The sequence below is a fragment of the Melanerpes formicivorus genome, unplaced genomic scaffold (genome assembly GCF_026170545.1).
Source record: "Melanerpes formicivorus ecotype bairdi unplaced genomic scaffold, bMelFor1.0.p_v2 SCAF_10, whole genome shotgun sequence".
Classification (NCBI taxonomy): Eukaryota; Metazoa; Chordata; class Aves; order Piciformes; family Picidae; genus Melanerpes; species Melanerpes formicivorus.
In genome coordinates, this window is record NW_027142362.1 from 16,049,685 (window position 1) to 16,074,692 (window position 25,008).

At 37.7% G+C, this 25,008-nt stretch overlaps 1 protein-coding gene across 7 annotated transcripts in view; it reads left to right on the plus strand.

Moving 5' to 3' along the window:
* TCF12 (transcription factor 12) overlaps window positions 1-25,008 on the plus strand; it is a 169,060-nt gene that overhangs the window by 31,928 nt on the left and 112,124 nt on the right. For all 7 annotated transcript variants that reach the window (XM_068143910.1, XM_068143913.1, XM_068143912.1 and 4 more), the window contains exons 4-5: window positions 12,481-12,554; window positions 15,610-15,678. In XM_068143910.1, the coding sequence (XP_068000011.1) occupies window positions 12,481-12,554; window positions 15,610-15,678 (143 nt within the window). The remainder of the gene's footprint in view (window positions 1-12,480; window positions 12,555-15,609; window positions 15,679-25,008) is intronic.

Here is a 25,008-nt window from a genome sequence, read left to right on the forward strand (position 1 = left end):
GCTTCATCATTATTCCTCAGGTAACTTAGAGGCTTCACAGATCTTCAGAGGCCCTACCATGTGTGAAGCTCTTGTTCACTTAGAACCTTTTTTTAATAAAAGGAGATACTGGTTCTCTATGCCTACCCCCTGCCCCCTCCCCCCCTGAGTTATCCTGTCTTTTCTTTGATGTAATATTTTATGGTTTGTTTTTCTTTTTAGTTTTCTCTTGTTTCTCTCTTAATAGATTCAATGTTAAGATAATCATAGACTTGGAGTCCTTTAGCAAGATGAAAGCTAGGCTAAAGAGATCTTAGGGACTGAGGAGTATACAGTGTTCTGGTTTCTTGATAGTTGGTTAAGAATCTGTGTCTTACTGAAGGCAAGCTATGCCCCTGATGTTTAAAAATTCAACAGTGAAATTGAAAATGTAAAAAGGAAGTGGTTTCAAATTTATTACTTGCTTTTTTTACAAGAAGAGCCAAGAAAGAAAGAAAATCCTAATGTCAGTCTGTATTCTCTAATTTAAAGACAATGTTGTAATCTATGAGGTTTTTTTTTAAAGCCAAATTGCAGGTAAATACCTGTAGTTAATTACTTGCTGCGGCCTGTTCAATATGAGCTTTACATCTTAACATATATGCAGTGAACAGAATTGCAACTGGAGGTCTGTGTACTTGCATTTTTACATTTGTTTCACATGCATACTGCCAGGTGCCTTAATGGATTTGTTTCATTTACTGGGCTTTTATATCACTCTTGCAAATTCAATAAAGTACTTCTGGTGGTTTGACTGTCAGTGGAATCCCACATGTGTCTGTGGGATAGGCACAATAGGATACAAACATTGTCTAATGTAGTCCTTCAGTTACATGAGCATTAACACACTTGTTAGAATTCATGTGAAGAGTGTTTAGTTACTAATTCATTTCAGCTTAGAAGTAACTTCCTTCTGAAATACATGGGTCAGAATATGTAGAAGAATATGGAAAATAATACACTTGGCATTTTTAGTCCACACAAATATTGCTATGCAGCTGTATGTGATGTTTATTCTGAGCTGCCCTATCACACTTGAATCTTCAGAATACTCTCGTATCTGGGAGGGAAGGTTGATGTTTTATTTCTGAACCTATGCCATGTTGAGATGTGAAGAGACATTTGATACCTTGTTACCCTTGTATAAACTATGTCTGCTAAACACTGAAGTGATAGTACATTGAAGTAACATTTTTGTGATTGCATTATAAGAAATTCTTTCCAAAGTACTGAGCCAGGATTGCCTTTTTCAAGAAGGCACAAACTGGTTTTTCTTCATTTTTATTTTGCATAATTAATGGAACATGAAGTTTGGGTTTTATTAAAATTATTTTATAATCCTTAAAAACAGTAACATTTTATTTTTAGTGGCTGAGCAAAGCTGGCCACTTAAACAAATATCATTTCATTGGAATGCTGAATTATAAAAAAGTAAAATACAAATTCAAGTGAAGTCTGAAAACTGTTGCCAGAGGTAAAAGCAGTATCATAAAGAGAACTGCATACAGGATTTAAGGCCAACAAAATTTAAACTTCAAGTCATCATCCAGAGCAGCAGTGTGTTTAAATTGGCTTATTTTGGCAATGCTTGAGACTCTGAAATACAAATGAGACAATAGGCTATAGTAATTTTTTGAAGCAAGTTATTTGGCACATGGAACCCAAGACTTGTTCTGGCTAAAATTCAAAATGTGCTTAATCTTTAAACAAACAAACAAAAAAGTCTTCCTTTTTGTCTTTTCAGTTACAGAAAAAAGGAAAAATCATTGGTCTTGTTGCCATTTACTTCTAAGTAATTCACTCCAAATTTTGGTTAAAATTCTAACAAGTGAATGATGAAGTATTGTATGTGAGTGTTCTGACAGTGCTGCCCTTCTTTGTAACATGTTTCTGTCCTGACACTGAGCAGATTCCATATTTTTAATATTTCAGGAAGCTTATTGGTGTTTGATGTACTTCAAATGTACTTATTCAGTTTTCTCACACACTGGCACAGTGGCAAGTGGCGTCCCTCAAGGATCAGTGCTGGGACCAGGCTTGTTTAACACCTTTGTTGGTGCCATGGACAGTGGCATTGAGTGCACACTCAGCAAGTTCGCTGACGACACCAAGCTGTGTGGTGCGGCAGACAGGCTGTTGGGAAGGGATGCTATCCAGAAGGACCTTGACAGGCTGAAGAGGTGGGCCCATGACAATCTTATGAGGTTCAACAGGACCAAATGCAAGGTCCTGCATCTGGGTTGGGGCAATCCCAAGCAACAATATAGGCTGGTCAGGGACTGGCTTGGGAGCAGCCCTGAAGAAAAGGACTTGGAGGTGCTGGTGGATGAGAAGCTCAATATGAGCCATCAGTGTGCACTTGCAGCCCAGAAAGCCAATCCCATCCTGGGCTGCATCAGGAGAAGCATAGCCAGCAGGTCGAGGGAGGTGATTCTCCCCCTCTACTTGGCTCTGGTGAGACCCCACCTGGTGTACTGTGTCCATTTCTGGAGCCCCTATTACAAGAAAGATCCGGAGGGGCTGGAACGTGTCCAGAGAAGGGCCATGAGGATGATCAGAAGGATGGAGCACCTCTCCTATGAGGACAGACTGAAAGATTTGGGGCTTTTCAGTCTGGAGAAGAGAAAGCTGTGAGGAGACCTTACTGTAGCCTTCCAGTATCTCAAGGGGGCTGCAAGAAAACTGGGGAGAGACTTTTTAGTGTGTCAGGTAATGATAGGACTAGGGGGAATGGGGAAAAAATAGAAATGGGTAGGTTCAGATTGGACATTAGGAAGAAATTATTCACCATGAGGGTGGTGAGACACTGGAACGAGTTGCCCAGGGAGGTGGTGGAAGTCCCATCCCTGTGGGTTTGTAAGACCAGGCTATAGCTCTCAGCAACCTGATCTAGTGTGAGAAGTCCCTGCCCATGGCAGGGGGGTTGGAACTAGATGATCCTTGAGGTCCCTTCCAACTCTAACAGTTCTGTGATTCTTTCAATAGTTCAGTAAAGCCAGTAGTCCCAGAGTAGACTGCAGGGTCTGTATAGCCCATCTCAGAGCTAGAGAATGCTGGAGAAGCGATGTCTGGCTTCCCTGCTGCTGCACACAACCCTGGGTTTGGCCTTGTCTGCACCTGATGCTCTCCCCCTTCTTTCTGCCAGTACTGGTTTTGTTCTGGCCTGGTAGTGAAATACTTCTGTGAACTAATATGGCCAGAAACCAACAAAGGTTTTTTTATATGGTTCTGTTTTGTACTGGCTTTGCTCCTGAACTGATTTACTGCAGGACCCTACAAAACACTGATGCTAATATGAGAGAATAAGACATAAAATCTGGACAATGGTAACTGGGGACAGGGAAGTGTTAACGGAAGCAGGATGACCTCCTTTGGGTGGCATCCAGCCCTTAGGAAGATAGGCTTGTGTTTCTGTACATAAAACTTGACCCAAACTATTGCGTGGTAATGGTTCCTGCATCAAAATCCTATATGAGGAGGGGTAAATGTTGTCTGCCTGTTTGAAGGCATACTTAGCATGATGAGATTTTTTTACTGCTGTAGCTTGCGTGTTGGCTAAGGGCCCTGCTGGATGCTGTGCTGGCAGGGCTAGCACTGGTTGTCTCTCTGTAGTGCTAGGGGATTGAAAGGGTTTAGTATCCTTTCACTTCTTATTCTTACATGTCATATTAAATTTACATTATTTGTCCTAATTTTAATGCAAAATCACTGGCTTCTGTGTTCTCATTAAATAGTCCTAGAAGTCTTCTTTTGTAGAAGGGGGCTTTTAAAGCATCATGGGAGGAGGAATTAAGTACTTGGTTATTGATTGATATATGCTTTTTGACTGCATACTATTCAAGTTTATGTTTGGAAGTGTTCAATACTGTGTTATTGTAGGAAGGTTAATGACCAGGTAAGGGTGCTTTTCACCCCTGACTGTCTCTACCACATTTATTGGCTTTCAGCATTTTCTAGCTATAACCTACTGGATTTGCTGTAACAGCATACTGTGAGAAGCAGCAGCAATTTTTTTTTGTTTATTCAAAGACTAACTTGTCCTCATTTGAGAAGGAAAAACAGGCCATTAGTGCACTTTGAACAGCAACAGGTATGTCAGTTCTAGCTGTAACACTAGAGAAGGAAGGCAATTTAAAATGGGCTTCTTTGAATATAAATTCTAGTTTTATTTTTTTCCATCTAAGCTCTGTTTCTGAAGTGTGTATGATTTCTAAGTACATTTTATTAAGTGTGTTTTAGCTCATGCAGCACTTGTTACAAGAAAAGCATTCAAAACTTGCATTTCTATAAAAAGTGTGATATTTAGGATGTAAGCCAAGGAGAAATGTTAGGCTGTCCAACCAGACTATGGAGTATTAAATGAAAAGCTAGCAGGAGAAATAGAAGGAAGACCAATGCAGTCTTTAAAAGAAAGGGAGTAAAGAAGTCTTTCTTCTAAAAAAGTAGTCAGAGAAATTTTATCTAGCAAATACTGATATTTTTTGACTCATTTCCATCAGACTCAAATCCTGCCAGATGTAGTAGATATTTTCAGGAGTAGAAAAATAAGTGGGTGGTGGTGTTACTGTGATACTGCTACAAGTTCTTAGAATAGTTGGATATTAGCAACAGTCAACTGGTCCTGAAGTGCAGCAGAAATCAATAGGTCAGGTAATAGCTTTTGCTTCTCAAGGAAGAAACTAGTATATACAGATGTCAGACAATTTATTTCAAAGAACTCAGGTGAGATGTCTTGGTTCAAAGGGAGGGACAGTCTTTCTTTTAAATAAAGAGAAGGAGTGAAAACACCTAACAAACCAAATCAAATGTTTGGGGGGTTGAAGATAAACTGGGTTTCTTCAGACATTGCTATGTGTTAGTGCAAGGTCCGTTAATATCAGGCAGCAGCCTTCCTTCCGTCACGCTGTTAAATGTAGGGGACTGAACTGTATCGTATCAGTTTTCCAGCATTGTGGGCACACCATCATTTACTGCCATTCACACTAAGGGAGCTGTCAACACAAAGCCAGCCTGCCTGCCTCAGCAGGCAGCTAACAGCCCAGGCAGCAAGGAGCTTGATTCAGCAAATACTTGGGCAAATACAATGACATTTGGGAAATTTAAAGACAGATTTCTGTCCTTTGATAGAGAACTTAATGTTTTCTTACTTTAAGAAGGAGGTTCAAAATACCAAAATGAGATGTCTCAATGTTAAGGAAAGATTTCTTGGTGTGAGCTGTGGTGTTTTTTGTTTGTTTGTTGAGTTTTGATTGTTTCATTGGGGTTCTTTTGTTAGTTTTTTTGGGCTTGCTGAGGTTTTTATTAAGGAAGATGAGGGTCTTTCTGGCAGTACAGCTTGTGCCAGATCTCCATCATTTGTTCAGAGTGGATTCTGGCTGTAACTTTTGGGAGTAATGGAATTATTGTGAACTGTTGGTTTTGGACATCTGCAAAACGAGAACATCTGGCAAGAGCTTTACTACATTCCATCTAGCTTATGGAAGGGGAAGCACTAGTTAGTACAAAATGCATACTGGGAAAAAGTGGTCCTTCATATTGTAGACTAGTGAGGACTTCCATCAACTCAGATTCTTAACTGTATAAATGCAGGTAGAGATGCTTCTTGAACGTTTTTAATAGTTTACTTTAAACATTTTCTATGCACGTGGGGTGCAGGAGGCTCCTTAATAGATGTGAATGTTCATTAATGCATTAATGATTATCTAAATGTCCAACAGAGGACTTTTAATTTGCTGCAATTGGATAATTTTAAGTGCACATGTATAATGATGAATGGCAGTCCTCAACCCCATGAAAGGATACTGCCCTCAGCTTGATACTGGAATTTGTTTTCAAGAGGGTCAGAGTTTGCTGGACACCTTGTGGAACATTAAATGACTGACAGTAAATTTTCTAAACATTTTTAGACATTGTTAAAAAAGCTGTCATGCTTGCAGTGTTTTTATTTTTTATGAGAGTTAGTGCCTCACTCTAACTTAGATTTATATTGTGTCCTGTTGCCTAAATGGGCAGTTTTCTCTATGTACTGTTGTAATGCAGTTGGTAACAGTAGCTGTTGACCGTCAGACTGTATTTGAATATTTTTGGCTTGCTGTGTGCGGTCTTGTGATCCTGGCCTTGATTTGGTGTGCATGTGTATATGTATGTGTATATACATGTATATAATCCAACCCCCCCCAAAAAAAAAATATTTTGAAGTTGCAGTTATATAAAGCTGTTGACTCATAACTGAAGTAACCACAGGAAAATTTGCCAGCAGAATGGATTATTATGGTACTTCATAGGGCTCAGACTTGCTTGTTAGAGCTATTGAATCTTATACTTCACAGCTCCGTATAGAGAAGAAAATAAACAGCATGATGCAGTTTAGTTAGCAGTTTAGCTGTGTTCATGTTTGCATGTGAATAAAAGTTCTGAGTTGTATCCCTAATAAAGGCTTGGTCTCTAAGCTGACTTGCTTTATTCACATTTGTAACCAGGAAGGTTTCAAAATATACTGTGTGTGCATCTGTAAATATTACTTCTATGTGGAGTAAAACCCATGAAGATTAGTATTATAAAGGTATTTATATGTACATATACTTTTTTGTTGGTTTTAATTGTTTTTATTTAAAAAATGTTGAGCAGATTGTATTGTAAGGTGTCCAGGTTATGCCAGGTTACTTGGTGTGTTTGTGATTAAGAGTCTAGGAAACAGAAAATGCATGGAAAGAGAAGCAGCTAACGACTGACATTTCTGTAAGAGTGCTGCTATTACAGGAATCAATAACCTAATGTTGTTCTTTGTAGGGAAATACATGGGTTCTATTACAAGAAATGAATAGGATTGTTTCTAAAATTAAGTTAGAAGTAGTAATTGCCTGGTTTTCTTTTTTGGATAATACTAAATTATATTTAGGTAATGAGTGGAAACAAATCTAAAACATACTTGATGGTTACATAGGAACTGTTACTGGTACTGACTTCTGACGTTAATAGACACTGTTAAAACAAATTAAAGCTTTTCATCAGTTTTCCTAAATCAGCATGTTTAAGTGTGCACCTTGAAGTTGTATTCTAACCTGAGAAAGTACTCTTCTTGCAAATAATTTTCTGTATAAAAGTGTAGGTTTTAAACAACAATAATCGCCATAGAGGATGTTTATTCTTTGCAATGTCAAATACACTCTGGGGCTCTCCAGTATTAAGAAATGTTTCCAAAAGGTAAATTGCTTCATTTACTACTATTATGAATCACTGTTGATATTTCAAACTGATCTCTACAAAGGAAAATATTCAAATGGAAGGTAGTATTTTATGGCTAGTAATTGAGGTAATCACTGCCTCAGAGTGGCTTCAATCCCTGCAGTGCATCCTTGTGCTTTTAGATGTCTGCCATTAAAGGTTGTTATTTAACAGCCTCAGCTCTCATGGTAGCAAACCTGACTTGGGCATGTGGGGAAGGATATTCAAACCAATGGTTAAGACCTGGAAAAATTTCACTTCTAGGCTACATGATGGATTAAGCGTTCAGTCTGCAACTGTGGTTCTGTACATGGAGGAGAGTGAGCAGCATCATGCAGTTGAGTAACATTATCTTGGGAAGCTTTCTGAAGGAATTGCAGAGTTCAGAGTTTGTATCAGAAAACTCTGCCTCAAAGTAGTGTTTCTGTAAAGTATCCACAGTACTTTCATTATTATTTTTTTTTCTAGAGCAAAAGGTTCAAAAGAGCTGTTTCTTATTAAATATTCCCACAGGTGCCTCTAATAAGCAATTCTGTTACTGGGGGTGAACTTTACTTTTTGATCCAGAAGCATGGGTAGAACTTTGTATCCATATGCTGTAAGGCAATCAGTATGTTCTCCAAGAAACAGTATGGATTGAGATTTGAAGTTTTTCTCTTCTTCCCCATCCCACATTCCCCTTCCCTGACTTGAAGGAAGTATTTCCCCTTGCCTTTCCTTTGGAGAAGAGGGAATGGATGGAAGGATGGAGAGAACTAAAATGTTGTATCTGAATTTATCCCCATGGCACTTAAGTGGTTAGAGTGTTGATAGGTTGCCTGGGTTTCATTTCTCTTCTCAATTTGATTAATGTCCCTAGCTTGATATATTTTAAGTCTACCACATGACATCTTTTGTCAAAGCTCAAACCTGCTTTCGGTTTTCAGTGGTTTGTGTCCACCCCACCCTTGTAATCCGGTAATAAATTTCTGTAGCTGTATCTTGTTTCTGACTTGCACATTTGAGGTAGTTTGTTAAATATAAATTATCATCTTATTAAAAATACTAGATCTACTATAAAGTGAGAAATATTTTCTGTTTAGAATCAACAAGAAAAGGCTGAGAACTAGTCTTAACCTATTGAAATGTAAAATTTAATTGAGGTGGTATTTCTTTATCAAATTCTCTTACTAGAAAGTCTAGACCTAAAATAAAACGTTAGGCAGCAGTTTGTATCATACTTCACAAAGACTTTTGCAATACAGGGTCTAATGGTAGATTGATTTGTTTGGGTGTCTAAGATGCAAAATACAATCAAGACTGTTATTATTTGTGCTCCAGCTTTTTTGCAATTGATTTCAGTTGCCGATTCTTATCTGAAGGAATATCATTACTCTGAAACAAAATTGGATGAAGAAGCTATAAAAGATAGAAACTCATACCTCCAGTACCTAGTATAACAATCTACAATGTGATTTCTTTTTTTTGGTCAAATCATTTATTTGATCAACATCATAGCAGATGGTAACCCTATAAAGTATATTATCTTGTTCACGCTAATATTAGAGCCCATGTCTCTTGAAATAAGTTTTAAATATTGTTGCCTTTTATATCAGCAAGAACAACACCTTTCAGTTTGATTGTAAGATCCAATTTTTTTATTAGATGAATGTTTGAACCTTTTTCTTCAGAGTGAATACATATGTTGAAATAATGAAGCAACACATTTCTTCAACTTTTCTTCTAGAAGAGCCTGAAATGCTCCTGGTGCTATCTTAAAAGTGACATTAAGTAAAGCATTTTTATAATTCAGTGCACAGAGCCAGAAAGCATCCTTGTGACTGCTTGGCCCATTCTTCATGAGGTGAGCAGGGAGCACTCAGCCTTTCCTGGCTGTGCTCCTGGATTTTTGTTGCGCATTGTCTGCGTGGCTGGCCAAGGGCAGGCTAATGTCCTGCTGGTCTTCCCTGGGACAGTGGCAATGAGTGTGGTGGAACTGCCGTGTGATCCAGACCAGGCACAGATTGCCAGCTGAATCAGTTTGAACAAAGATCAAACTTACTGAATTACTCCCTAGTTAAACCACAGTGTATCTGCTAGAAGTATCCAGTGTTCATTGAGAACCATGAAATCAACTCACAAGTCATTTCAATAACTTTCCATCCTCAATCCCTGCTGAAAAAAGGAAGTGGGTGTAGAACCTTGGTATACTGCTGTGAGCCTGGCTGTGTATGTCTGGGTTATTAGGCCTTTATAACACATAGTTTTTTAATTTCCCTCTCTTTTTCATCACCTAAACAGTGAGATACCTCAGCCTTTCCCTGTGCAGTATGTTTTTCAGTTCTCTGTTAACTCTCACAACATTGCAGTGCCCTTCAACATCCGTGATCGAGTTTGTGGACACTGGAATTGCGCACCATGTTTCCTTGTGGAAGGGAGTGTATGAAGGTGATGATCCCCATACTTCCTCCATTCTATTTTGCATTTCCCAGGAAAACATTTAAACCATTTTGATGACACACTTGCTTTGAGACTTGTGTTTATTATCGTAGAGGACTCATGTTGTTTTTCAGAGGGTTATTGCCCACTTCAGGCTCTGCTCACTTCTGGAAGGTGTATCTTATGCTCCTGGCTCATTCACACAGACCTACCTTTTTGGCTGTGCATGTTGGATGTTTGTTTGTTCCCAGCCTGCTAGAGTTTGTCTGAGTCTTTGTTTCTTGCAGCACTTGCTTGTTTTTCATCTGTCATTGATGAAAAAAGCTGTTGTGCAAACCAGAATGGATTCCTTGAGCGCTGTTGTAGGCACGTATCTGATTTCCTTTTTGAGCATTGTTGGCTGGCCAGTTCTTGTCTTGTTTGGTGTGTGCTGTGTGGATGGAGGCTGAAGGCACCAGGGATGGTGTTCCAAGTCAAATCCAGATGTCAAGTGGTTGTGAGTTAGCGTGCCAGTGTTCTGTATGCAGTGTATTAAATTCTTCCTTGTAGCCTTCATGGAGCTTCTGAAGTGTGAATGTATGTACCATGTGCAAACTGATTAAAGGGTGGGTCTAGTTGCAAAGCCATTTTAGGTTTGTAAGAAAGAAAAATTGCTGCATGAAAAGAAGGAAAAAGCTAACAAAAATAAGTGTGTTGATATTCCAGACTACTCATAGCTATAGCCACTCTAGCTTTTTTAGAAGAAAACAATTCTGGGAACAACTATTTAGAAATTAGTCTTCCTCCCTCTCTTATGCTGTTACATTTTTGTTTTAGAGTGGTTTCTTCAAGCAAATTGTTTGCATAGAATTGAAATTGGGGGGGGGGGGGGGGGGGAATAGCTATACATGTGCAGATTTATCAGACTCTTAACATAAATCCATCTGCTCTACTGACTCCAGTTGTTGAACAAATATGTTTTACTGATTAGGAGTCATGGATCTAAACATGCTATACATAACCATTACTTACTGACGTATTTCACAAATAGGTTATTGTAAGGTGCTATGTCTTAGGCTTTCCCAAAGACATTGTCTTGTAGAAAATTTACAGAAAGATATTTTTGCTCTCATATACCCCCCCTCCCATTTTGACACTAAAGCAATGGAATACTTGTTAAAATAATCAGAGGATTACTGGCACTGTTGTTTCTGGCAGAAAAGAGTCGTTTGTGCCAAAAGATTACTTTTGCCTTTGTCAGTGCCAGCCACGACTTTTTGCTCAGCTCCTGGATCACTTACAATGAAACAACAACAATACTGTCAGCTGCAAAATGCAGCAAACTTCCCCAAATGGCTGACTCAATATAGTGGTGGTTTTGCATTTTTAAAAGAATGTTCTCCAGCCTTGAGGGTCTTTCCTGCAGTACACAAAAGGTGTCTAGTTTTAATCTGGGTGATTGTATTGTGCTTTCAGTTTAAAATGCCTTCTGCAGCGTTTGCCCACACAGCATTTCCTGCCTTCATAAACCACATTTCTTAGGAAATAATAATTAGAACACTATTCCATAGGTAGCTATTTACAGTATTTCCTTGCATCTTATTTTGTGGTGTGGCCAGTCTGAGAGATATGCATGAAAATTTTAGAGCTGCAGTTTGCAACTTAGTTGCAGTAAGGTTTAGGGATGATTTTATGGAGTAATGTGCGCTCAGCTCATTTATAAATGGTCATACATTGTTCTTATTTATAAATTATGAAATTTTAAAGCTTCATAAATAGTTTATACTATATATCACACAAATTTTATACTCTATCAATGATAAACAGAGAAGTTTTAGGTGACAGAAAACTAACGGATTATGTTTTGTAGGCCAGAGTGCATGGAAATCTGCAATTTAGGATGGAAATGTTCCACCCATTGGAAAAAACCTGATACAGATACTTGACAACCTAACTGCTAGAGCAGTAACCTTATCCTATATGAACAAATTTGCTATTGGAGTTCAGGTACTTCATTAGTTCGTTTGGAATGTAGTTTGAAGATGGTTTGACCAATTAAATTCACATAGAAACTAACTGGAGAAAGTACTAGCAACAGTGTTTGTAATTGTTGGCTAGATAATACATAGGACATATAGTCTGAGTTTAAAGGTCTCCCTATTTTTTTCCTTCCCCTTTTTGAGCTGTAACCTGGATTTGCATAAAGGGAACTGATTCTGAAAGAACCGTTACAGAGTTTAAAAAGATTCCTATTTTAATAGGGCAGACACCATGAGTCTCTGGGGTTTTTTTGAGCTGTTGAAATACAACCAGTCTGCCTTGCCTTTTTCTCCCCTTATGCTGAATCTTGCATGTTGTTTAAAGACCAAGTAAGGGAAATAATTTTGCACATTCTACAATACTTACGCGAGACATGATAGTAAAGAGTAGGTAACAAGTGTATGTTTCACAGTATGCGCTACAATATTCAGTGCTTAAGATGCAGGATAAATCAGGCTGTGCAAAAAGCCAGGCTAACATCCTTGTGCTTGTTTTGTTACTCATGCTAATTTCTTATGGATTGGGTAGGACAGACTCTGCAGATTGGCAAATCTTCTTGACTTTTTATGCTTCTGTTTTCTGCAGCTGCAGGTGTCCAAATGAGTAGGTTGTTCTGTAGCCAGCTTCATTAACAAGGAAACTGTTCATCTTAAGTTTTTAGAAATACTGCTTTAAGTATACGGAAGCAGATGAATTTGCTTTAAGTGTATGGAAGTGGATGAATTTGCTTTCAGGCTGCGTCAGAGAACATTACGTTTTTGCTATATTTTCTTAGGTCGATATTTTTCTTTTTGTTGTTAGGTATGGATGAGCGAACAGGTGCCACATCCTGGGGAACAAGCGGTCAGCCAAGTCCTTCATATGAATCGTCAAGGGTAAGGTTCCCGTGTAATAATTCATAGTGAAAGTTTATGGGAATGTACAATGAAAATCAGCAGATGATTTGGCAATATTTTTGAAGGGTAAGATCCTTCTAAATACACAGATTAGTATCTTTTAGAGACTTCAGTGACTTTGATATGCTGCAATAGGGATTCAGATTTCTGAGGCTCAAACTTACGTAGGTTAAGAATTTGTGAGTAAACCATATGTAACTTTAGACTTGACCGATGAGCATGTGTTTCCTTTAACTTACACTACTTACTTACTCAGGAGGAAAATTATTGGCAAAGTGTAGGGTAAGCTTGCCTCTACATGAATGTTAGCCAGCTATACTACGTGCTGTGTCATGATGAATGTCGGCCGGCAGTATTATGTGCTGTATCATGATGTTGGAGAGAGTCTTCTCTTTTTTAAATAACTTCTTCCTGTTCCATTGCAGCTTAATCCATCCTGCTTATTGAGCTAAAGGTTTTTGATAGTATCTAACATCCTAAAATAATCTTAAAATAATGTTTCCCCTTAGTAAATCCCATTCCCTTTTATCTCTTCAGTGTTCTTTTTTATGAATCTCTACTCTCTAAAAGAGCCACTGAGCGAAGTACTGAATGAATTAATTGCTAGAAATACACAGCATAACTGATGGGCCTAGTCTTAATAATCTGTTATGATTTCACTACCCTTGAGGCAGAGCTGTGCCAGTGCTTTTGCACCCTTGCATGCTTTCTCTTGCTGTGGATTGAAATGAGTAAGCTGCAAGGTCTTGTCCAGTACACTGGATATTGTTAGTCTGACCTTGGAAAAGAGCATTAGAAAGATTTATTATTTTTTTTTCCCCTGAAGTCCTAATTTTTCTTTTGATCTTTTGTAAATAAATGAATATAAGGTGACAGAACAACTTCATGGGTTGCAGAAGAATTTCTGCAACATAGAAATGAGACATTCTTTTTAAAAATCCTCCATAGTTTGAGACACAGAGCTCAACATTTAGAAGATTTTTCCCTACATTTGAAATGGAATCTTACTACACAATTTTAACTCTTGTTTTCCTAAGAGTTTGGTGGTTTGACACGAATTTATAATATGGCTGATCAGTTTCAATCAGTAGTGAGTTAGGAATTTGAGCTTGTGACTCAGTGACTGTGTGGCTATATAAATTGCATATTTTCTTTATTAGAGGATCAGCAAGCTAATGTTCCAGAGTGAGGATGCCTCCTGTGCTTGGTCAATTTCTGAAAAAATTATTCTTTCTTGGTTTGTTGTTTAAGTTTTTTGTGTGTTTGGGTGGTGGTTGTTTTTTTCATCAAGTCCTCTACAGATTATACCCTAATACCCTGAAGATGGTAATAACAGAAGACGTTATTGTGCTAATAGAGATATGAAAGAAGTTAGAATCATGGGAAGAAGTTCGTGCTGTTTGGGTCTGTCATTAAGCAAAGCAAACATAAATGTGGATTTGTCTTGAGCCCTGTGGAAGATCTGAGGAAAAAAGGGTGATGCTAAATTCTTGAGTGTCAGGTGTCCCTGTCCCATCAGCAATTGTAGCTTGGACTTAAGATAGTTTATATTGAAAAACAAACCCAAGGGAAAAAAAAAAGAAAAACAAAACACAAAAAAAGAGTAAGACAGGAAACAAAAAAAATATCCCAGCAAACAATTCTTGCAGAATTGTAATTTATGTTAGGCCAGTTTCAGCTAAAGCCAGTTGGTCCAGAGCCAAACTGAATATGTTGGTAAGAGTTGATAGAATCTATCCCCAGAATATTATTGAAGTATTTCTTCTTTCTGCTGCTAGCTAAGTGCAGAACATTTTTTTCCTCTTTCATACTAGTGATTAGAGATGGTACTGAGAGTTTGTTCTGAGGAACCAATTATTATTTTTAAAGAAAATATATTCATTTTTGTTTGACCCAGATCATACTGTTTTAATAGGTCTTAATCAAGCTAAACACATTATCAAGTATGTTTAATTTTGGATAACTGCAGTTAATGCTGTCTGAATCTTTTTTTTTTGTTGCAAAGTTAGAGGCTTTGAAAATTCTGACCTGTAGATTTATTTCCCTATTTGTATTTGTGGCTCTGTAGATTTATTTCCCTACTTGTATTTGTGGCTGAATTTACTGATTTCATAGTGTGTCTTTGTGTGCATCACTAAAGTTTAAAAGAAGAGAAGACCAAATACTTGCATAAATATTTTCTTGATTTATAAAGTAAAAATGAAAGAATCTGTTTTGAGAGAAAGAGGTAAACTAATGTTTTGTATGTTTTCCTTCTCTTTTTGAAAAATTAACTTTTTCCTGTAGTGTTGATGTGCTGGGAGCAGAAGTCTGGGGGGAACCACCCCCCCCCCCCATAATCCTAAAGTCTAATGAAGATTATTATAAGCTGAATATTTTTACAAATTCAGAGAGTTTGCTGATGAATATAGATTTTTGCCCAGGTCTTCAATGCACTTAAAAATTCTGATAGTGGTAGGGGAAGCAAACAACTTCATGTAGAGATCCTAATGAAGCAATAAATGGTTGCTGGCATGTCACTTCAATGACAATATTTTTCTTTTTGAAGAAAAATTAATTTCTTTTACAGGATAACTCTGTTGCTGTGTTTTCCACCAAAAATAATTAAAAAAAAAAACACCAAAAAAACATTAGAGAGATATGCTGTCTGTATACAGAATTGGTAATGGTAAAGAATCACAAATTAGTTGTTCCATGGCTGTGGTGGTCTACAAAAAAGTAGAACACAACTGACGAGATGAATTACACAAGTGGTTCAGAATTTTGAATGAAGTTCTGATTCTACTTCATATGCTTGCCAATGAGATGATTCTGGGAAAGAGCTACAGTGAGCCTGTGGGTCTCAATATAGATCAGAGTTTCTCAGGAGGCAGGCTTTTTACATTTCTAGGTTATTCCTTGTGAGGATGAGCGTAGAGTTTAAGTTACATTTGTCATACATGTTAAACTTTAACTGAAAAATCCTGTGCTTTTCCCAGTATCTTCAATAATGTTATTTTTGTCCTTATTTTTCTTACTAATTGTGTGTTTACAGGAAAATGGCAGTCTTCATGGAAAAAGCTCAGACCTCTCCACAGACATAGAGAAGTTGAAACCTCAAGAGGTAACACTTTTTATTATCTTGTGTGTGATTTTTATTTATGTATGTATTAAATTTACTTGCAGCCTGCTAATGGAGTTTTCCTTTAAAGGTCACAATACAATGACCAAATTACATAAGAATTTAAATTGTTGGCTCACTATTGGCTGGTATTTCCAAAGGCCCATAAAGATAAGCAGTTTTCTATTAAAGATGATTGGAATTTGGTGGTAGTTAAATACACACCTGTCAAAGGCTCATTAAGTACGATGGTGGAAGGCAGGCCAGAGGCAATCATTCCCAACTCCTGCTGAAGGTCTGTTCAGGTCACTATTAATGGCCTGATCATGTCCAGCAGTGATGCTTAAGGAAGGAGTGCAAGTTTAGGGCAAATATTTTGACAGCCTGTAGTGTTTAGTGTAGTGGTCTCTTGGCAAAACCCACACTTAGGGGCTTAGGAGATTTTCTGGACAGAGGTTGTTCTTCTAGCTGCTGGTGGACTCATTCTCTGCAAGCTGTGATTTTATTTTCTTTTCTTACTTTGATTACAGCTTTAAAAATTATTATAAGTGTTTTGTGCCAAAAATATTAAAGCTTTTCTGTTAACAGATTTCCACCATGTTCCTCTGTTCTAAATAATAAGGGCTGATTGTTATTGATATACATAATATTTTTATCTTTTACTTTTCACCAACTTCTTTATTTACATTCCACTTGTATGTCTGTTGTGAACTAAGAATTGTAATCTCTTGGTTTCTACTGGTGTAATAGCATCTAACTTATGGTTAGTTCTTGGTGTGATTCTCTGAATCTCTCTGCTTCTGTAAAACTTAAGAGTTAGGGTGGTTATTACTGCATATACCATCCATGATGAGAGGAAGCCAACAATTTCTGTTGGTTATCTGTTCCTTTCTTGCTCGTTATGAAGTTCTGTGTTTTTTGACTGAGCTCTGAAGCAATGCTATCCCCAAACGTAGTAACATTAGTAAGGGTTTTTTTTTCCTTACATTGTACAGTAGTTATTGCATTGTTGGAATATTGAGGTATTTTCTTAACATGCTACTTTATTTTTTATACAGCAAAGTTTATCTGAGGTTTTATTGGTAATTTCATGGAGAATTTTAGTAACTGCACTAACATTTGCTTAGGATTGTTGTTAAGTTGTTGGTGTTGTGTTTTGTGTTGCTTTGGGTTTGTTGGTTGGTTTTCTTGTTTGTTATCAGCAAACCTTTGTTAACTCGCTCTTTTTGGATATGTTCATGGAAATGTTGAAGAATGTCAGCCCAAGCATAGGTTTTTTGTGAAGTGTGGAGAACATAGTGGTAACTTCACTGTGAACACAACGTAGGTTCCTGTGCTTGGGGCAGGGTGTTTGATGACTTATTTTAATCTTTTGATCAATAACCATCTCATAGATTATTCTTCTCTTGTATTCTGTAGCAGTTTAATTTACTTAAGTGTTTTTGGTGACACTTTTAAAAAAACAGTAGTGTTTGGCCTAACATTAAAGGCTGAGGATCACTGCAAGCTTGGAAAAAAGTTTTAGATAAGAGTCTTGGGTTTTTTTTGCAGAATCACAGAATGGTAGGGGGTGGAAGGGATCTCTGAAGATGTCCAGTCCAACTCACCTGCTAGAGCAGGATCACCTGGAACTGTTAAATGCTTTTTTAACACTGACAGAGCAGTGGGTGTTTGTATTCAAACTGGCTGTGATGATCTTAAATTTGTGATGAGGTACACACTGAGATGTTAGTGATTTGTGTGCAAAACAGGCTTTGTTAGAAAAAATGAATCATTTGAAAGTATATTGGGGAGGGGGGAGAAGAAAACAGTAGGAAAGGTCTATTTGTTAGAGGAATAATTCAGGAATGGTAATTACCAAGTCAGTGGAATTCTGCAAAGTGCTGATGGTCTCCCTTACTCTTGATGCTACTGAAGTCCATGTGACAGTCCTGTGTCAGTTTTTCTGCCTCTTGTGGTGCGTGTTTTTCTTCTACCTTCCCAATCTTGCCTTTATTTCATGTGCAGCAATGGTGGCTTTTCTGTGAATATCTTCTGATTAATGTATGCAAGGCCCTCCTTTATCTTAGTGAAACAGAGCTAGAGATACTTTTGCATGTTGATAATTCCTTGTTTTAGGAAGATAGCTGGGTCTTACTGTATGTTGCAGAAGACTGTGAAGTGGCTTTTTTGAAAAGCTTGCTCTACTGAGCTCTTTGAAGCAAATTCTGAGGTACTTGAACCAAGTCACGTGTTTGCTGCAGAACAATGTATTGCCCTAGAGCACTTGAAAGTTTTGTATTCCTGTTGTGAAAGGTGTCCAAATTTTTAGCTTTCCCTCTTTATTTGGGAGTTGTAATTTATAGTCAATCTAGCAACAGATCACTTTTTTGTGTATAAATATTTTAATTAAACACTTTTCTGCTGTTGTTTTTACTACAGTGTGGCCAATGGTTGATTTAATTTCCTGAGGAATGATGCTGTGTGAGGTTTTCATTATTGCTTCAGTTTTGTAGTAACATGTCTTTGCAATAAAAGAGGCAAGCTAGTTTTTCATTGGTTCAGATTGCTGTATCCAAATCAAGCAAATCCGGAAGTATTTTTCATAAGACATATCCTTGCTGGATAGTCTTACAGAGACACACAAAATTTTAAATGCTAAAAATTCAGCATAAATTAGCTGAGGTGTTTTTCTTCCAAAACTGAACTGTGGATGTCTTCAGTATTTTCCTGCATGCACATTGCAGTAAAAGCTGTGAGTATACTTTTTGACCTGATTTAACATAGAACCTAGCTTCAGTACTGAGTATGCAGTTTTTCCTTTTCATTTACGTAGTTCTGCTATATGGCTGCTTGAAGCCAGAGCTGAGCTAATCAAGATAACTCTGCTAGATTTAGATGGTTTTGTAGCATCAGTCAACAAGTTGTCAACAGGTTACGTCCTCTGTTTTATGTAAAACTCATGTATGAATTGGAACCCAGAATACTGTATGTTCAGGCAGTTTCTACCCTACCAGTAGTAGTAGTTTTAGTTTGCAAAGAAGTCAAATAATAGTAATGAGACAGCAAGTTTTGAAATAGTGTTATTATAGTAAGTCAGTGATTTAGTGTGTAATCAAAGCCAAAATTAAATATTCCATGTTCAGTGCACCGGACACATTTGCAAATGCAGCTTACTTTATAATTTGATTTATGGGCAGTACTCTTTAGAGCAAGTTCTTACATTTAAGAATGGTTTAGGTAGTTGTTTTGAGTTTTCCCAGGGAATTTGGGATAGTGATCTGCTTTTTTCCCCGCTGTGTAATGTATAATGTTACATTTCTGTCTTTAGGATACTGGTTAAAACTGCTAATATTGAAGGGGAATCAGAATTATAAACAGAAACTCTACAGCTCTTTATTTTCAGTGCAGTTGGCTGATATCTGTCAGCTAATTGCATTAATTCCTGTTTAGTATCACACAAGTTTCATAGACAGTAAATCAAGATGTGGTTGGTATACTGCCTGTTTGCAGAGGGCTGGGATATGACACAAATGGAGTCTGTGATGGAGAGCCTTCCTCATCATCAGTCTGCTTTGTTCCCTGCTACCCTTGGCATTTTCCCGTCTTTAGAAGGTTACGGTGATTTTCTGTTTGACCTGTGGCAGACCTGTGTATTGTTCTTAAAGAAGATGCTGGTTACACCAGAGAAAAACAGGTTGCTGCCAATTGGTTGGATTTTTTTCTTTTTCTTTGCATACATGGTTTATACATTGCTGATTAATAGTGTTCAGCCACAGACTGATTTATCAAGCAGTTTCCCATTTCCTTGGGGCAAAGCCTCTGTGAACATCTCTCTGGTCCATGGAATTAGAAAACACAGTCAAATACAGTTGAAGGTGAAGCATCTAAGCTAAGAATCTATGTATAACTAAACTGAAAGTAAGCTTATTTTGTTCCTCTGGAGTTGATTGGAAGGTCTGTATTTCCTTATGGTGTTTTTAAAATCCAGGCATGTGGATCTCAGTGCTCCTTTAGTACTTTTTTTTTTGGTCAGAAGTATAATTGGGAATGTATAAATTTTGCAATCTTGCTCTGCCTCACTCTGTTCTTCTCAGGTGAATACTTTGTGGTGAATACATTTTGGTGACTGTGGAAACAACATTGTTCCAAACTGATAGTTTGCTGCTAGACTGGTAGTGATTTAAATGGAGTTGTGCCATGGCTTGTGACTATGGGATGTTTCTTGGTGCTTGGTTGAGGTGAATTAATACAATGCAGGTGATCTTCAAGGCCAAAAGAAACAGTACACTTCTCTGCATGTCTGCGTGTGTGTTGTTTTCTTTCTTTCCTATAGCTTGCCTTCATTTTTTGCAAGGTTCTTCTGATATATGTGTTCAATACATGCAGCCAGGTTTTGGGTCTCTAGTCTTTTCTCTAGAAGTCATTGAAAAATACTGCCTGAAAATACTGTTTCCAAAATAAAATGTCTGTTTATTTCTGGAAACATACATGATCACATAATCCATAATCTTTTAAATTAGCTAGGACACCTTGGTGTGGCTATTGCCCTGAGCTTCTTGTGTAATCCTCTGTCAGTGACTCACCACAGTGTTCCCAGGTGTGGTGGGTCTCTCTGGTCTGTCTGTCACTGTTTCTGCATCTCACCTTCTCTCTCCACATCCTTGCCTTGTGATTTTTTTTTTTTTCTCCCCTTAATTTGCCCTTAGCATTCTTAGATTAGTTTGGAGGGGTAGATAATGAAAATGAAGTGGATTTGAGTAGCAGATTCACTGTCATTCGTTTATACATTAGTCATTAGATGACTTGCCTCATTCATATGATCATAGCCAAATTTGGCTTGGAAGAAACCTCAGTATTCCTGAGTTTTAAACAATATTTGTTAGTTGAGGTCAGCCAAACTATGGAACTCGAGGAACTGGATGGTCTGTGAGGTCCCTTCTAACATTTGATAATTCTGTGTGATTCTGTGTGAACTGGAAGCAGCATCTGTTAAATTTTGATCTTTTGGTCTGTAGCAAAGTCAAACAGTGAAGTCAACCATTCATTTTAGTGGAATTTTAATCTCATAAATCAGGAGGTAATAACTAAGCTATATTACAAATTGGTAAAATGCAGATACCCATTTATTGATTTGGCATCTTGGTTATAAGCCATGACTGAGTGGCTTTTTTGGTCTGTTCCCAGAGATTGGTGTAGGAGAGGGCTTGGGAGCAAGGTGGAAGAAATAAAGAAAAGTAGTTTTGTTTTCTCTAGTTTCGTAGACTTCAGCAAATAATGCTGTGAAGCAGTTAACTGTACAGGAAGAAGTTATTCCATGAAGTCAATAAATCCATGGGGAGATCATGTGCCACGTAGTTAGTGTCTCATTTTTTTTCCAGTAGTACCCTGAAGAGGAAATAGGATGTTGTGCTTATTTAAAAACAAACCTGAAAACCTCACAGCTGGAGTTAGGGTCAGAAATACAGTTTTGTGTATGTGTGGACAAATCCTGGTGTGACTTCAGAAAATAATTACTAAGGGACAAAGTTTTATGTTTTTCATGTAAAAGCAAAAGGGAGAGGATGAAGCCTTCAGTAGGCCTGGAACCAGTGCAATGAGAAGGAGTAGGAATAGTGAACTGAGCGACCTTTTTGGCTTGTTCTTACGTGAGTTCTGTGATTAACTTAATCCAAAATGATATAACTTTGATGGTCATCAAAAGACATTGAGTTTTAGGAGGTTAATTACCATTTTCTTTTGTGAAAGGTAGAGTCACTGTGTCAGGCCTTCTGTTAATGGTTGATAGGATAAACTTGCCTAGTACAGCGATTGTTTTTTCTGTGTTCTTCAGTTTCTTCTTTTGGGCCTTCTAGAATTCTCTAAGGTAATTTCCAAATGTCCTGTATATGACTATTTATGATTTTGTTAATAGTGTCAGAAATGTAATTGGCTTTGCTGTGTTGGCTTACTTGTGCCTGGAAAATCCTCCTGATGCAGATAAAACCTAAGTCGCTTGGAGACTTGGGGCATTTTCCCCAGAAGAAATGGGAATGAAAATACTGCAACTGTAGATACTTCCCCCCCCTACTTTTTAATTTATTTTTTTGTTCCTTGATAGATGTAATTTCTTGGAATTATAGGACATCACTCTAATCCAGTACAAATACCTGAGAAATTAATTAAACATTAGATCATTCAGTGTTGAGAGTGCCTTGGCTACTCAGTCACATTGCAGTGCTAATAGCAGTAATCTTTCAGCTGCCTTTCATGACTAGTGTTATTAGTAGGCAGTACTTGTTATTTTTATTTGTAGGAGTATCTAACTTCATCTTTCTGATCACAAACATGCAGTGAGACCAAAATCAAGGGAGAAGCCTTTTGCAGAATAAACAGTGTCAACAGTACAAAATGCTCTAAGGGATCAGAAAGAAAAAGTTTCTTCCTTTGGGAAGGTTAAAGCTTGCTTTTGTGGTTGCTATGTATGATTTTGTCTTTACAGCTATGGCATCTAATCATGTTCACAACCAGTTTTCTGTCCATAAACAGAAAAATGCCCTGAGCATCCCCTTCAGAATAGGGTGCTGAGAACAGGAAATAAATTTGTCCGGTTTTGCAGACTTTTTGCCAGTTGTTTGCAAAATACTCAGGTGCACTGATGCACACTAATCCTTTGATATATTTTCTGGGGAACAAAGGTGGCAGGAATGGGGATGTTTACTCAGTACAGAGCGTCTCCTTCCAGCCTTTCTATGTCAAATTTGTCTCACAGGGAACAGTGGGTAGCAGTCCTCCAAAAGGTCTTGGAAGCCCACCTGTGGTCCAATGAGTGACATCACCAGCCTGTTCCAGTAGAGTCAGGTCCAAGTAAATATCATCAATTGTTCTTCCCAAGAGGGGAAATAGCTTCGGACATAACTAATTAGCTCCTGTTTCTGCTTGGCAATCTAGCTAAGATCAAGTCCACTGCCAGAGAACAGTCTTCAGAATTTCTATGAACTGAAATTTCTTTCCATCATCAGAAAGAGGGAATGAAATTTGGTAGCATGTATTTTTGAGTTGTCTTTAAAACAGGTTTGAAAAGGGGCCTTGTCTGGAATTGATATCCCCCGCCTCTCCACCTTTCTGTTGCTTTTGCCATGAGGAATGAGTTCAGATGCTAGATGATGGGGTTTTCCCTTTGTTACTCAGTGTTGGAGACGGGATGTACCTTGTTATAAGCCACTGTCCTTTACTGGTGTTGCAGACAACATCTTTAAGGCTCTCAATTCAATTAATCTTTAAGCGGTAAACGCATTGTCCAATTTAAGTGTCATATTTATTAAGTAGGCTTTTTTTTTAAGCCTTGATTGTACAACCAGAATCTTCCAGCAGCTTAAGAAAAGCTAGTGGAAGCTTCTGAAGTTTTCATCTATGACTGATTACAGTTCTTTACAGTAGAACTTCATGCTGTTTAATGCGCAAATTAACAATACAGATGTGAAAGCAAGGAATGGTATCAGGAATGCAATTTTATTTCAAGTTTGCAGTTATTTTGTGTTCATTTAGTGTGGGTGAGTTGTATGTGGGAAGCAGCTCAGGGTTTCTAATCCCAAACAGAGTCCACTGCTTGATCTGATAATCCATAACTCATTACTAAAACTCAGAATAACTGGTGTCGAGGATGGTGGTCAAGTTAAGATCTTTTTTATGTAGAGCCACTGTACATGAAGGCCGAGAGTGGTTATGCTTTGCACAGGTGTAAATTCTGTAATGCATGACAAAGAATGAGAATCCTGACAAGTGTAATTAGGAATTGAGTTGAAGTAAAGAAGCAAAAATTCTATTTGAAGTGCTTGCATATACTTCAGTACATAGTGAATGTTCTGTTTTCTGTGGCTGTAGAATTGTGAAATACTACTTGGAGCATTTCTCAGCTAGGTAAAGTAGTCGATTTGTGTAGAGTGTAGGAATGTAACATTGACGCTGTGGTAACGGTGTGTGAGAAAAAGATGATGTAGAGGATTAGCTTCAAGCATTTCTGAAGTCAAATGGGAGAAAATTCCTGTTTAAACTATCTACTCACTTCTCCAATTCCTCTGGTTTTGGGGAGGAATATGCAATGTGAACTTGGGGAGGAGCATTAGTAATCCTGTGCATGAGGTGGGTTGTCTTGCATGATGTATAACCATGTATGAAATACATCTTTCCCTGTTATGTTTTCAGTAGTGTTATTATTTACTTGGTAAATAAAAATCTTCTGAAGATTTCAGTCTCTAGGGCGTGTCTACATGCCACATTCTGAATGTCTGAGATATGGATTATCTTTTATCACTAATAGTGTCCTTTCTAGCTTTTTTTTTTTGTTTTAAAAAGAAAATATGATTTAAGTATTGTCTAAGGAGCAAGGTTTTAAAATAACACAGTAACAGGTATGAGCAGAGTGCCAAACAGAAGGCTACCTACTTAGGAGCTTTATTTTTTTTAATCTTCCATTTGCAAATTTTTGTTTCTTTATTCAGCAGATTTTTTTTTTTTTTTGGTTGGTTTTTGTTTCATTTCAGCATGAAAATAAACCACATGTGGTGACCTTAGCTAGGAGCCACTCCATTTCTTTGGCAGCTGCTGCTACATGCTGCTTGTCTGACAGACGTGGCTAGGTCATGGTTACCAGAGGACATCCTTGTGGTCATAACCAAGTTGTAAATGTCACTAAGCTTGTTTCTGAATGCTTATCACATGTGTACCACCGATCCTGAAGTTGATAAAGTCAACCAAATATTTATTTGGGAGTTGGGACTCCCAGAAGATTACTTTTGAAGTCAAATAACAGCAAGAGTTGTGACATGCATCCATAAGCAGCAGTAGAGATTTGACAGTTATTTAGCCCTCAGTTACTAGTCCTTTGGTAGAACTGTCAGCATGACTGCAAAGATAGTGAGGCCTGTTTCAGCCCCATTAATGTTGTCTTGAATGTGAGCCTGCAGTCTGGAAAAATGATAAATGTTCAGTGATTGATGATTTTATAGTCCCAGGGCACTTGGGATGGTTTCTGGTAGCTGTGAACAGTTCCACTCCCTACCCTCTAATTAGGCCTAAGCTTTAAGTTACTCTCTACTAGACTTACAGAAGTGAGTAAGTGGAACTTGTAAGATTAGGTTTACAAAATGTTTTTCAAACCTTTGCCTACAAAAGCAGGTACAATTTTGAGTGGCAAGTCTGTTGTGGTTTTGTACAGAGTAAGTAATTCAGCGCACCTTTTACCAGTTGGAAGTACAAATATCGTATTCATGCCTTTATATAGAAAAGATGAAGGCACTTTGAAATCTACAAAAGATAATTTTAAGTAATTGTGTTAATTAAATAATATGTGCATCCTAGAGCTTCTTTGTTTTC